General features: G+C 38.5%; 1 protein-coding gene across 1 annotated transcript; it reads left to right on the top strand.

Moving 5' to 3' along the window:
* Positions 1-13,840: 13,840 nt before the first annotated feature.
* On the top strand, positions 13,841-14,668 carry LOC145610694 (uncharacterized). The gene has a single exon (XM_081665993.1). The coding sequence runs from the start codon at positions 13,841-13,843 to the stop codon at positions 14,666-14,668; it is 828 nt and encodes a 275-aa protein (XP_081522119.1).
* Positions 14,669-15,041: the final 373 nt, after the last annotated feature.

Genomic DNA, 15,041 nt, shown 5'->3' on the forward strand with positions numbered 1-15,041 from the left:
TGGCCTAGAAAGAGTGATAGGCCTTGAGAGAAGAAGGATCCATCAAGATGATGCGACTTCCATTCAGATCTTGGTCATACAATCGATGAATGTGTTGCGCTCAGGAAGGAAGTTGCTTACCTGTTGAAGAAAGGGTATCTCAAAGAACTCCTATCAGACAGATCCAAAGCCCCAGAAAGGGAAAAAGAATCCAAGCAGGGTGGCCTCCCACCTCCTCCTCCAATTGTCAAAACCATCTATTTCATATTTGGAGGGTCAGAAGTATGCGGCTTAACATACTCAGCAGCGAAGCGGCATGTAAAAGAAAGCAACAAGGATCAACCCGACACAAGGGAAAGGTCAAAAATGGATATCCCCATCATGTTCGAAGGAAGCGATGCAATAGAAGGTCATCATGACGGCCTGGTAATTTCACTCCCAATTGGGAATTGTATGATCAAGCGAATCCTTGTTGACAATGGAAGCTCTACAAACCTCATCATGCTTGATACTTTGAAACATATGAACATCGACAAAAAGAACATCAATATAAAAAACGGCTTATTTCCGACGGATTCCTTCCGACGGACCACAATTTCCGTCGTAAATTTTGAAATTTACGACAGAATTTTGTGCTTCGTAAAAATTCGTCGGAAAATCGATCTTCCGACGGAAAATCCCTCGCAAAGTTTCCGACGGAATTAAATTTCCTCGAAAAATTTAATTTCCGACGGAAAATTCCGTCGGAAATTAAATTTTTCGAGGAAATTTAATTCCGTCGAAAACTAATTAAAACAAAACCCCCTCATTCGTGCCTTAGCCACAGAACAGAAGAGAAGAGAGAGAAAGAAAGGGGAAGAGAAGAGAGAGAAAGAACGGAAGGGAGAAAGAGGAAGAGGCACCCCGCCGTTCGCCGGACTTTCTCCCGTTCAGGCACCGTCGGTGCGCACCTCAGGTAAGTGCTGCATGTTTTTTTTTAAATTTTTGATGAACCCTAACCCTAACTAATGGACCAGCGTCGTCCCCTGAGGTTGCTCTGCCACCGCCACCGCCCTTTTCCCTTCTACCACCACCGCTTGGCTGCCGACGGTAAGTGAATTGTGGTTATTTTTTTTTGTTAAACACTAACCCTTACCTGTTTTGGGTTGACAGGAGCCACAACCACCACCTTTGCGTCGACGACCACAACCACCACCAGAACCTACGGCCACTGTGCAGAAGGTGGTAAGTTTTGTGGTTGTTTTTAGTTTTTTTATTTTTTTTTATTTTTTAAAACACTATAATTAATTAAATCTCACATTATACACTCTAAATTATATTTCAATTAAATTTATTTGTTATAATTGTGGATTTTTTTGGTGTAATTGTCAATAAAAAAGGTAGATCTAGAGTTTAATGACATTATAAACCTTAAAATTGTTAGTTTAGTTGATGAATGACATGTTAGTGAAATATATAAATATAATTGTATATAGAAATATGTTAGTTTAGTTTATTTGGTTAAAAATAGGCATTAGTTTTGTTTATTTTGAATAAAAATATTAATTTAGTTAAACTAAGTTTAATTACATATGTTAATTTATAATGTTAACTTTTTTGTTATTTTAGTTTATTTTAATTATGTATGTTAGTTTATTTGGTTAAAAATAGGCATTAGTTTTGTTTATTATGAAAAAAACTGTTAACTTAGTTAAATTAAGTTTGATATATGTTAATTTATATTGTTAACATTTTTTGTTAGTTAAGTTTAATTTGAAACAAAAAATATGTTAGTTTAGTAAATAGCTTGTTTAATTATGTATGTTAGTTTATTTGGTTTATAATAAGCATTAGTTTAGTTTACTTTGATAAAAGAATATTATTTGCCATTTAGTTTATTTTAGTTAATTAAACTAGAATAACATATTATTTGCATTCCCATGACACTTTGATGGGTAATGAATATTCAATACATTTTGTGACTAATGTGATTATACATTTGCGTGAGTTGTGTAGAAGTTGTAATCATGAAACGAACTGAACGAAGCTGGATGTATGAAAGGAAAGTTGGACAATCTGTTAATCCGGCCTTTGTGAAAGGGGTAGATGAGTTCCTTAAATACGTGGAAGATCATCCCGAAAGTAGCAACCCCAATGAAGTTAGGCGTCCGTGTTTTAAATGTAAGAATAAAAAGCTTTGGGATGCGGAAACGGTTAAACTTCATTTGTACCGGAACGGTTTTGTTCCTAATTACTATGAGTGGATGTGTCATGGGGAAAGGTTTCCAGGAGTTCCTGAACGACAGGTAAATGAATATCGTGAAATGGTCTTCGATGCTTTTGGTCATAATGAAGATGAAGACCGAGGGCATTCGGAAGAGGCGAGTGTTTCTGCAGAGGAGGAGCCTAATGCACAAGCTAAGCATTTTCTGGATTTGTTGAAGACTTCCGAACAACCATTATACGAAGGGAGTTCAATGTCTGTGTTATAGATGGCTGCCAAAATTACTAGTCTTAAGTGTGAGTATAATTTGCCCCACAGATGTGTTGACGGGTTTGCTTCTTTGGTGAATGAAGCGATTCCTGACAATAACCATATGGTAGACACATTTTATGAGGTGAAAAAGATTGTGAAGGGGTTGGAGTTGCCTCATGAAAAGATTCATGCATGCCCGAAAGGATGTATGCTGTTATGGAAGGATGATGTCCTGTTAACCACATGTAGGGTGTGTGGTAGCGATCGATACAAGAAGACTTCTAAAGGTAGCTTAGTGCCTCTGAATGTTCTATTTTATTTCCCGATCACACCCAGGTTGCAAAGGCTCTATGCAACCAAGAAAGTTTCAGAGGAAATGACATGGCATTCGAAAAATCCTCGGGTTCAAGGCACGATGGCGCACCCTAGTGATACTGAAGCTTGGAAGCATCTTGATAGTTGCTTTCCAGATTTTGCCAATGAGCCTCGTAATGTTCGACTTGGCTTGTGTACAGATGGTTTTGCTCCTCATGGTAAGTTTGGGGGACAATATTCTTGTTGGCCTGTCATTTTGACCCCTTATAACTTGCCTCCCTCGATGTGTATGAAAAGACAATTCATGTTCCTTTCGTTGCTCGTTCCCGGTCCTAAAAACCCTAAGGGCAACTTGAATGTGTATATGCAACCGCTGGTAGAAGAGTTGAAACAATTATGGGAAGTTGGGACAAATACATATGACATTTCGAGGAAACAAAATTTCACACTTCGAGCAGCCATCCTTTGGACCATTAGTGACTTCCCGGCTTATGGCATGTTGTCTGGTTGGACTACAGCTGGTAAGAAGGCTTGTCCTTATTGCATGGAGAAAAGCAAAGCATTTTGTCTTGACCATGGAGGAAAAGTTTCCTGGTTTGATTGTCATCGCCAATTCCTTCCAATAGATCACCCTTTTTGAAATAGTAAAACTGCATTTTGTAAAAACAAAGTCGAGAAAGGTTCACCACCACATATCATGTCTGGAGAGGAACTGTGGGAATGTGTCAAAGACCTTCCAAGGGCAATAGATGGGCCGGAAGCACTGAAACTTCTCAAAAAAGCCAAAAAAGGGTGGTTCAAGCAAAGCTCGCTCTGGGACCTTCCTTATTGGAAGCATTTGCTCGTCCGTCACAATTTAGATGTCATGCACATTGAAAAGAACTTCTTTGATCAGTTAATTCACACTATCATGGATGTGAAAAAACATACATGTGACACCCCATCTGCCCGAAATGACATTGTCAAATACTGTAAACGGCCACAACTCCATCTTCAGGAGGATGACAGGGGAAAAGAGTTCATGCCAAAAGCCCCATTCGCTCTTGACAAGGCTTAGAGAAAAGTGTTGTGTGAGTGGGTTAAACAGTTGCGGTTTCCTAATGGATACGCCTCCAATTTGAGCAGATGCGTAGATTTGCAAGCATGTAAGCTTCATGGAATGAAGAGCCACGACTGTCATGTGTTCATGGAGAGGTTGTTGCCCACCGCCTTGAGGGATTTGCTCCCTGTCCATATTTGGAATGCGATTACAGAGATCAGTCTATTCTTCCGCGATTTGTGTTGCTACACAATCACAGTTAGTGACATGGAGCGGTTGGAGAAAAACATCGCTGAAATCCTTTGTAAGCTTGAGAAGGTTTCCCCCCTGCTTTCTTTAACTCCATGGAGCATTTACCTATTCATTTGCCATATGAAGGCAAGTTATGTGGTCCTGTTCAATATAGATGGATGTATCCCTTCGAAAGGTAATTTCAAGACCCTTTCACATCCTCTTTCTTACAAACCATTCATTGTCATGACTTGTTCAATGTAATTACAGGTTCTTGAATCACTTGAAACGAAAAATTGGGAACAAGGCTCGGGTTAAAGGTTCCATATGCAATGCTTATCTCTCTGAAGAGATAGCAAACTTCTGTTCAAATTACTTTCAAGCGTCGGTCGACACAAAAACACGAGATCTTGGTCATGATGTGAATGTAGATGTTGATTCCAATATGGACAACGCAGACTTACCAGAGTTGTTCTCGGTGGACAGTGGTCGTGTCTCAACTGAGGGTAAAACTCGGTATTTAGATGACAAGGAACTCGAGTGTGCTCATTTGTTCGTGTTAAGAAACAACAGTATTCTTGGCGAATACGAAAGGTATACGTTTTAAGGAATGAATTGAATTCAAAGTTCTAAACAATTAAAATGGTTGAACTACTAATTCATCTTGGTTCATTTATCAAATAGGAAGTTTGAGGACTACATTCTTAGTACTCGACCTTACCTGAGTAGAGAAGAAGTCATGGAGAAATGTGAATCTCAATTCTCTGATTGGTTTCATCACAAGATGATAGAAACTTTCTAGCTTTTATGTAAATCTGAATTATAGATGTTGTAATTTTATCGATTTGATGTATTGTGACATGTGTAGGTGGTTGAAGAAAAACCAAATTCGGATGTCTTGCAAGCACTGTCCATGCGCCCTTTCAAGCGTGTTCGAACATGGAATCAGATTTTTGTGGGTGGATTTAATTTCCATACACATTCCCATGGAAAACACAAGTCTACCATGAATTATGATGTGTGTGTGTCTAGTGAGGACGGTGGAGTGTACTTTGGGATTCTAGACGACATAATTGAACTAGTCTACACTGGCCCGGAAAAACAGTACAAGACTATTCTATTTAAGTGTAGTTGGATGGATTGTGGTAGGGCTATGAACATACATGAACAAAACAAGCTTGTCGAAGTAAATCGTACTAAAAGATACCCCAAGTATGATCCCTTTGTGTTATCTTATCAAGTGACCCAAGTGTACTATGCATCCTACCCTAGCCTAAAACGGGATCGAGTTCAATGGTGGGCTGTGTTTAAAACACAAGCAAGGTCAGTCGTTGATGCTCCGGTGGACCTTGAGTTTTTGCAGGCACCGTCCCCACAAGTACATGCTACGCTTTGTCCACCAAATGACATTCCTGACTGTGACCTTGAAGATGATGATGATGATGAAGATGATGATGTCGGCCTAATTATCTCTAGCGATGAGGATGACGAATCTAGTGTTGACTCTAGTGACAGTGACGATGATGATGACATCGATGTGTTTTTAGATGATAATAGTGATGAATCCACTAGTGGTAATAGTGTTGAAAGTACTGATTAGGACAATTTGTTTGTTATTGTAAAATCAATATGAGATTATTAAACTTATTGTATTTTGTATCATGTAACATTGCTCTATTTTGTATTATGTCTATTACATAATACGACATTGCATTATATGTATTATAACGCAATATACTTCTAATTATTGTTATTTGCATAATATCATGTCTTCGTTACTAACAATTATTATCTTAGGTGGTTATGGCGGTAGGCAAAAAAGGAGAAGCGTCGAAGAAAAAAAGGGAAAGGAGAAAGCACGTGCTTTGGTGTTTGATGATGACGAGGAAATGGAGGAAGTGGAGGCCCATGATTTGAGGGACCCTGAGGATCCCGCCTTCACCCAATCTCAAATTCAAGTATAAGGCAATGGGAAACAGCTTCAGGGGCAACAGGGGCAGAGGCAGCAAGGACAGGGATCACAGTCTGCTGAGTTGATGGTATTAGATCCTGCTTCGCAATGGTATGTCTGTAGATTTGTTTGCATTACTTGAACTTATATTCCAATTTTCATATCTAGGACCTATGTTGTTGATGATCATGTGACGTTGTTCCACATTAAATGTAGGTTTAATGATGGGGACGTGACTAAGTGCGTCTCCGGTGTCCTGACAGGCTACTATCGAGACCCTTGGAGAAACTATGGAGAGGTTGATGAACCAACGAAGACACATTGGTGGAGCTTGTTCAACATATATCATTTTCTACTTTAGACATGTATTACTAAATGTGTTAATGGACTTGTGGTTACTAACTTTAAAAGTTTGTCATTGCAGAAACAATACACATGGCCACCTGAGTTGAATGACCATGTGAAAAGAGCCTTTGAAGTGAAGTTGGCTGAGCGGCTAAAAGACATGTTCCACACAATCACCAAAAGGATGAATGGCGTCAAGCCAGGCTGGCTTAACGAGGAGGTCCACAAGAAGATGATGGACATTGTTACCACAGATGAGAAATTTTTGAAGCGGTCTGAACAGAACAAGAAGAACAGAAGAGGTGGATCTATGGACAATGTGGTTCAACCAACACACTTTCAGGGTTCAATTTCAGCTTTGCAGCATGCAAAAAGGATAGTAATGTTGTTTATTAAGCAAGTGAAATAGAAGTTAATTGTGTTCTATAGTGAAATCATGTCTAACACCTCTCCTTTGTTTTTTTGCATGTACACTCAAAGGCTAAGAAGAATAAAGGCCAGTTACCAACTCCGCATCAGCTTTTCTTGAAGACACACTTCAAGGATGTCCCTGGGAAAGGACTAGTGCCTGCCAATGACCAAGCCAAGAAGATTGCGGTAACAACTTGAACACAATTTAGTCTCTAAACTTATCATTTATATGTAACTTACAAATGGCTCTTATTTTGAGTAAAATGGCTCGTAGACTAAGTAAATAGCTTGTTTAATGTCATTACAAGGCATGACCACCTATAACTAAGTAAAAGTGAAGTAATTTTCTAAAAAATGAGTTCATAATCCAAGAAATGAAGAGAATAGGCAAACTAGAAGTCCTTTTGGCCTTAGTTGGCTCTATTTTGAGTAAAATGGCTCGTAGACTAAGTAAATAGCTTGTTTAATGTCATTACAAGGCATGACCACCTATAACTAAGTAAAAGTGAAGTAATTTTAAAAAATGAGTTCATAATCCAAGAAATGAAGAGAATAGGCAAACTAGAAGGCCTTTTGGCCTTATTTGGCTCTATTTTGAGTAAAATGGCTCCTACACTTAGCAAATAGCTCATTTAATGTCATTTCAAGCCATAACCACCTATAACTATGTAAAAGTGAACTAATTTGAGAAAGAATGAGTTCATAATCCAAGAAATGTAGAGAATAGGCAAACTAGAAGGCCTTTTGGCCTTATTTGGCTCTATTTTGAGTAAAATGGCTCCTATACTTAGTAAATAGCTCATTTAATGTCATTACAAGCCATAAACACGTATAACTATTTAAAAGTGAAGTAATTTGAGAAAGAATGAGTTCATAATCCAAGAAATGTAGAGAATAGGCAAACTAGAAGGCCTTTTGCCCTTATTTGGCTCTATTTTGAGTAAAATGGCTCCTATACTTAGTAAATACCTTCTCTAATCTCATTTCAAGCCATGACCACCTATAAATATGTAAAAGTGAAGTAATTTGAGAAAGATTGAGTTCATAATTCAAGAAATGTGGAGAATAGGCAAACCAGAAGGACTTTTGGCCTTATTTGGCTCTTTGTTGAGTGAAATGGCTTCTATACTTAGTAAATAGCTTCTCTAATCTCATTTCAAGCCATAACCACCTATAACTATGTAAAAGTGAACTAAATTGAGAAAGAATGAGTTCATTATTTAAGAAATGTAGAGAATAGGCAAACTAGAAGGCCTTTTGGCCTTATTTGGCTCTATGTTGATGAAAGGGCTCCTTTACTTAGTAAATAGCTTCTCTAATCTCATTTCAAGCCATAACCATCTATAACTATGTAAAAGTGAACTAATTTGAGAAAGAATGAGTTCATAATCCGAGAAATGTAGAGAATAGGCAAACTAGAAGGCCTTTTGGCCATATTTAGCTCTATTTTGAGTAAAATGACTCCTATACTTAGTAAATAGCTCATTTAATGTCATTACAAGCCATAAACACGTACAACTATGTAAAAGTGAAGTAATTTGAGAAAGAATGAGTTCATAATCAAATAAATGAAGAGAATAGGCAAACTAGAAGGCCTTTAGGCCTTATTTGGCTCTATGTTTAGTGAAATGGCTTCTATACTTAGTAAATAACTTCTCTAATCTTATTTCAAGCCATAACCACCTATAACTATGTAAAAGTGAACTAGTTTGAGAAAGAATGAGTTCATAATCCAAGAAATGTAGAGAATAGGCAAACTAGAAGGTCTTTTGGCCTTATTTGGCTCTATTTTGAGTAAAATGGCTCCTATACTTATTAAATAGCTCATTTAATGTCATTACAAGCCATAAACACGTATAACTATGTAAAAGTGAAGTAATTTGAGAAAGAATGAGTTCATAATCCAAGAAATGAAGAGAATAGGCAAACTAGAAGGCCTTTAAGCCTTATTTGGCTCTATGTTGAGTGAAATGGCTTCTATACTTAGTAAATAGCTTCTCTAATCTCATTTCAAGCCATAAACACCTATAACTAAGTAAAAGTGAAGTAATTTTAAAAAATGAGTTCATAATCCAAGAAATGTAGAGAATAGGCAAACTAGAAGGCCTTTTGGCCTTATTTGGCTCTATTTTGAGTAAAATTGCTCCTATACTTAGTAAATAGCTCATTTAATGTCATTACAAGCCATAAACACGTATAACTATGTAAAAGTGAAGTAATTTGAGAAAGAATGAGTTCATAATCCAAGAAATGAAGAGAATAGGCAAACTAGAAGGCCTTTAGGCCTTATTTGGCTCTATGTCGAGTGAAATGGCTCCTATACTTGGTAAATAGCTTCTCTAATCTCATTTCAAGCCATAACCACCTATAAGTATGTAAATGTGAACTAATTTGAGAAAGAATGAGTTCATAATCCAAGAAATGTAGAGAATAGGCAAACTAGAAGGCCTTTTGCCCTTATTTGGCTCTATTTTGAGTAAAATGGCTCCTATACTTAGTAAATAGCTTCTCTAATCTCATTTCAAGCCATGACCACCTATAACTATGTAAAAGTGAAGTAATTTGACAAATAATGAGTTCATAATTCAAGAAATGTAGAGAATAGGCAAACTGGAAGGCAATTAAGCCATTATTGAATGTGTCTGGGTGAAAATGGTTCCTAATTTCAAGTATTTGGTTGTTTTATTTCATTTCAAGTCATGGACACCTTTAAAAACTATTAACTTATGCTGTTTCATATATTTTTTATTTAATATATGTTTGTATAATGAATATCTTGTAGGAAACCTACCAGAAGAAGGCTGAAGAAGCAAGTACTCAAGGGATTAAGAAGAGTCCCAATGAGTTGTATTGGGAGAGTGTGGGTGGCCGCAACAAGAAGGGTCGAGTAAGGGGTCTTGGTCAAAGTGCGGAGTTGTACTACAGCAACCGGATGGGTCGAGTTTCTAGGTCGTCACAGCAGTACACACCGTCCGTCTCAAATGCAGGATCAGATGGAGCATAGGGTTCAGGCTCTTCGCGATGAAATCAGAAGTGAAATGGAAACTGAGATGCAACTCCGAATTCAAAGTGAAGTGGCTGAAATAGAGAGGAAAAACAAGGAGCGGTGTGATGAGTTTATGAGTCGATTCGCTAGCAACGACTCATGTTCTACCTTTCAGCCTCAGCATCGAGACCCTAGGGATGACCCGGGTAGTGGAGGAGCAAGTCAGGGTACCCCAGCAATTGTGTAGCCTAGCTTAGGTTTATGTAATATGGACATGTAGTCTCATGTAGTACGGACATGTAGTTAATCTAATTTGTATAGCTTTTGATTATGTTTCCGCTCTTTTGGAAATAACTATATATTATTATGTTCAACTAGGAGCATAGCTTTTGTGGAAATATATATAAAAATGTTTTCGATATTCGATTAATTGTGTTGACAGGAAATAGGTGCAGGAATAGGTTTTAAATATTAGTTTATGGCAGAAAACAAACTAGATTCGATGTTTTGTTAACACTAATTTCCGACAGAAAATTGAATTAAAAATTCGTCGGAAAAGCCAATTTGCGACGGAAATATTCCTCGCAAGTGGTTCCCTTTTGCGACGGAAAATTCCGTCGTAAATTGTGTGTTTTTCGACGGAATTATTCGTCGCAAAACGCAATCAACGATAGAATAATTCCGTCGGAAATTTACGATGGACAATGAGCCAAAGTCACATTTTTTCCTACGACACTAAATCCGTCGGAAACGAATTTCCGACAGAATTTTCCTCGAAAACTGGCTGATTTCCTACGACCCTTTTTCCGACGAACGTTTACGACGAATTTCCATCGGAAAAGTGATTTGCGACGGAATTCACCCCTGTACCGACGGAAAATTTCCGTCGGAAAAGGGCCTTTTTCTAGTAGGATTCAGTGGGGAAACCAAGAAGACAAGTGGAGGGATCACATTAGCCACTTATGCAAAAGGGGTCAACTTACAAATCAAGTTCCTAGTGATCGACACTTTGTCATCGTATAATATGATTCTAGGCAGACCATGGATACATGAGATGAAGGCCATCCATTCCACATATCATCAAATCATTAAATTCCCTACCAGGTGGGGTATTCAGGAAATTAAAGGGGATCCTAAATTAAAGAAGCCAAGGAATGCTACAAGATCGCACTAAAGGCAACATCTATAGAGAAGAGTTCAGCATAGCAATCAGAGGGTCAGCTGGGCCAAGAGAAACTGTGTATAGCAGAAGAATAAGAGGCCACAGAAGTCCCTCTGAACCCTAACCACCCAGATCAGAAGGTCAGAATTGAGTTCAGATCTTCGTCAGCAAATTTATGAATTCTTGGAAGAAGAAAAAGATGTGTTCGCTTGGACTCACGAAGACATGAAAGGAATCTCCCCAGATGTGATCACTCACAAACTGAACGTGGACCCAATGCATACGCCAATAAAGCAGAAAAGAAGAAAATTTGCGCCAAAAAGGAACAAGATCATTAATGAAGAAATCCAAAACTTGTTGAAGACAGGAAAGATTAGTGAAGTGAAGTACCCAGAATGGCTTGCTAACGTAGTGGTGGTCAAAAAGAGGAACCAAAAATGGCGAATCTGTATTGACTTCACAGATATCAACAAGGCTTGTCCAAAAGATCCCTTCCCGTTACCTCACATTGATGCCATGGTAGACGCAACATCATGGTATGAATTGTTATCCTTCATGGATGCATACAGTGGGTACAATCAAATCCTCAAACACAAAGATGACCAGGAAAAGACCGCTTTCATCACTAGTCAAGGAATCTACTGCTACAAGGTAATGCCTTTTGGATTGAAGAACGCAGGAGCGACGTACCAAAGGTTGGTGAACAAGATGTTTGAAGAGAAAATCGGGAACACAATGGAAGTCTACATAGACGACATGGTAGTCAAATCCAAAAAGGCAGTTGATCACGTCAAAGACCTTAGAGAAGCCTTCTTCATCTTGAAGTAGTACGGCATGAAGCTAAATCCTACAAAGTGCACATTCGGAGTTCACTCAGGAAAATTCCTAGGATACATGGTAACACAAAAAGGAATAGAAGCTAGCCCAGACCAAGTCAAAGCCATCCTGGATCTAGAACGGCCGAAGTAAAAAAAAGGACGTACAAAGCTAAACGGAAAAAATTGCAGCACTGAACAGGTTCATCTCAAAGTCTTCAGACAAGAACAGAGCCTTCTACGAAGTCTTGAAGAAGAACAAGGAATTCAAATGGGAACAAGAGCATGACGAAGCATTTCAGAAGTTAAAGGAATACTTAACCAACCCGTTGATACTCTCTAAACCTAGAGAAGGGGAGCCACTCCAATTATACCTTGTAGTATCTGAAGGGACGATCAGCGCAGTCCTCACTAGAGAAGAAGACAAAGAGCAATTCTTATGTGTCGATTTGATAATATGATTGCATCACATGTCGAGATCATATTAATCTACAAATTGTTTCTTGAAATCTGAGTTAGAATTACAAAACCAAATGATTACTCAGTAATGCATTTGAACGCGGCCACGTATGTTTAGAATTATCCCTCTTCAAGCGGCCATGACACATTTCCTAATTTAATAGGTAGACTCTATCCAATCTTGTGGCAACAAGCCTCCCACTCAACTTTTAAAATAACCAGGAAACACCCTTTATAATCTCCAGTTACGGCTAGACGTTTGAGTGTACCATAGTCATGACATCCATTGAATGAAATCAATGTTCCACTCATGTCAAAGGAATCCACTAATATATACAGAAGCTCTATACTTGAACTTTAAAGTAGGTCATTAGTTCGATCATGCATCATTCATGCATATCCAAGTGATTATCCGAGCATCACTATGCCCCTAAAGCCCATGAAACTGCGCTATCCAATCAATCTTACATGCTAGTCCATTTAGTGAAATCATTTATGTCCACTTTAATGATCTCGAACTAGGAACTTAAATAATATATGAATTTTGTTCACCTATGGGGTTTGAATTCACCAGGTCATCAACCTGATGAGCCCATCAATTCAGAATTATTTTGGACATTTTATTTAATTTCCAAAACCATAATTAAATAAGAGAAATAACAATTTCTATTTAAACATAATTCTGCAAATTGATGCATTTCTCATGTAATATGTTTTCTCAAAACATACACAACTTAAATTACATAACTTGCTTCAATCCAAGACTTTGATATGACTCTCACACTTTAGTCCATGGAAGGGGTTTAGTGATTTCTCACTCATAATAAAACTTTGCAGAACATGACCTTCCGCTAGTCAATGATCTCATAATTGAGGTGATATCTCATATCCTTTTGTTTGGATTTGTGATGTGACCCTAGCTCTTTTATTCTTGGGCAAAGGTGACTTGTTAGTCACATGACATTCTAATTCGAACTTCCTCTCTAACTATCTTACTATTGTTTAATACACATATTCAGATATTGGGTATGCAACTGTGCTCTGCTTTGAACTCTTCAAGCTCAGTGTCCTTCTCCATCCAGACACAAGTATGCACTTAGGTCAACATCTAGAATCATCTTTCCTGTTTGGAAAACTTGCATTCGTGTAACCTTTTGACAATTTGCTTAAATTACCTTTTAACACAATAGCTAGAAGAATTCCTTTTAGTGCTTCTCAAGTACTCAAGGATCTGTTCTTGGTAACTCTCCGTATGCTTATTTTGTATTTGCTTGAAACTTGTCACATATATACGAGTTATATGTGACAACTTGCTTTGTACATTTTATGACATATATAATGGACCCTATAACATAAGGTACACTATCCATACAACTCAACTCTATTAGCTTTTGAGGCACTGAGTTTTACTGAGTGTAATACCATGATACATGGGAAGATATCCTCTCTTAGACTCTTGCAACTTGAACTTGCCAAGAACCTTATCAACATAAGTCTCTTGATTAGGTCCAAGATCCTTATCTACTACGAAAGCAAAAACCTTACATCGGTGCGGAAACAAGGTACGCATCCTTAGAGAAAACCATTTTAGCTTTAGTCACTGCCTCAATAAAGCTACGCCCATACGTTGAAAGCCATTCTATACGAGTACGAACCAACTACCCCATCAAGACCATCATGAGAAAGCTAGAAATGTCAGGAAGGATGGAGAAATGGGCCCTACATCTAAGCAGGTACGATATACAATACGAGCCCATAATCGCAATTAAGTCACAACCTTTGGCAGACTTCGTAGCAGACTTCAGCCCAACCCTCAAGGAAGAAGCACAGAAAGAGGTATTGGCCCTACAGGAGCCAAAAGCTACACAGAAATGGAAGCTCCATACAGATGGTGCAGCAAACAAACGTGGGGTAGGCCTAGGAGTGGTATTGACATCACCACAAGGAGACAAAATAGCACAAGCAGTAAGGTGTAACTTCAAGGCAACTAACAATGAGGCCGAATACGAAGCATTAATCACAAGACTAACTGTCGCAAGAGATATGAAGATACAACATCTAGAGGTAATCTCAGATTCCTTACTCATGGTGAATCAAATCAATGGGGAATACGCAGCAAAGGACGCCAGGATGATAGCCTACCTAAAAGTCACAAAGAGGCTCATCAAGGAATTCAAGGAATTCAAGATAGACCAGGTACCCAGAAACCTAAACACTGAAGCAGACGCCCTGGCAAACTTGGGGTCAAATATTAACCCTAAAGAATTTGGAGCCATCCCCCTAGTGCACGTACTTTCTCCAGCTATAGAGAAAGAGTCAACTATGAACGTCTACGAAGTTCAAATAAACCCTACAGGGAAGGAAGAAAGTAGCTGGACGGAACCGCTCAAAGACTACCTCCTAGACAAGGCAACACCAGCAGGGAAGGTGGCAGCCCAAGCACTTGCCTTTAAAGCCTCAAAGTATTGCCTAATCAGCAACGTACTCTTCAAAAAGTCCGTAGCGGGTCCCTTCTTATGATGCTTAGAAAAAGAGGAAGCACAACAGGTCCTACAGTCCCTACACAGTGGTGAATGTGGAAACCATTCAAGAGGGAGAAATCTAGCCAACAGAGCACTCCGAATGGGGTACTATTGGCCCAGCTTGAGAAAGGACGCTACAGAGTTTGCCAAGAAATTCTTAGCATGCCAAAAACACGCACCTTTAACGCACAAGCCGTCTGAAGAGTTGCACACAACATTGACACCTTGGCCATTCATGAAGTGGGGAATGGACATAGTAAAACTACCTCCATCATTGGGACAAAGAGTATAATTCTTAGCAATGACGGATTACTTCTCAAAATGGATAGAAGCTGAAGCATAAAAGGATATCAAGGATAAACATGTCATCT

This window comes from Chenopodium album, chromosome 24 (assembly GCF_948465745.1).
Source record: "Chenopodium album chromosome 24, dcCheAlbu1.1, whole genome shotgun sequence".
NCBI lineage: Eukaryota > Viridiplantae > Streptophyta > Magnoliopsida > Caryophyllales > Amaranthaceae > Chenopodium > Chenopodium album.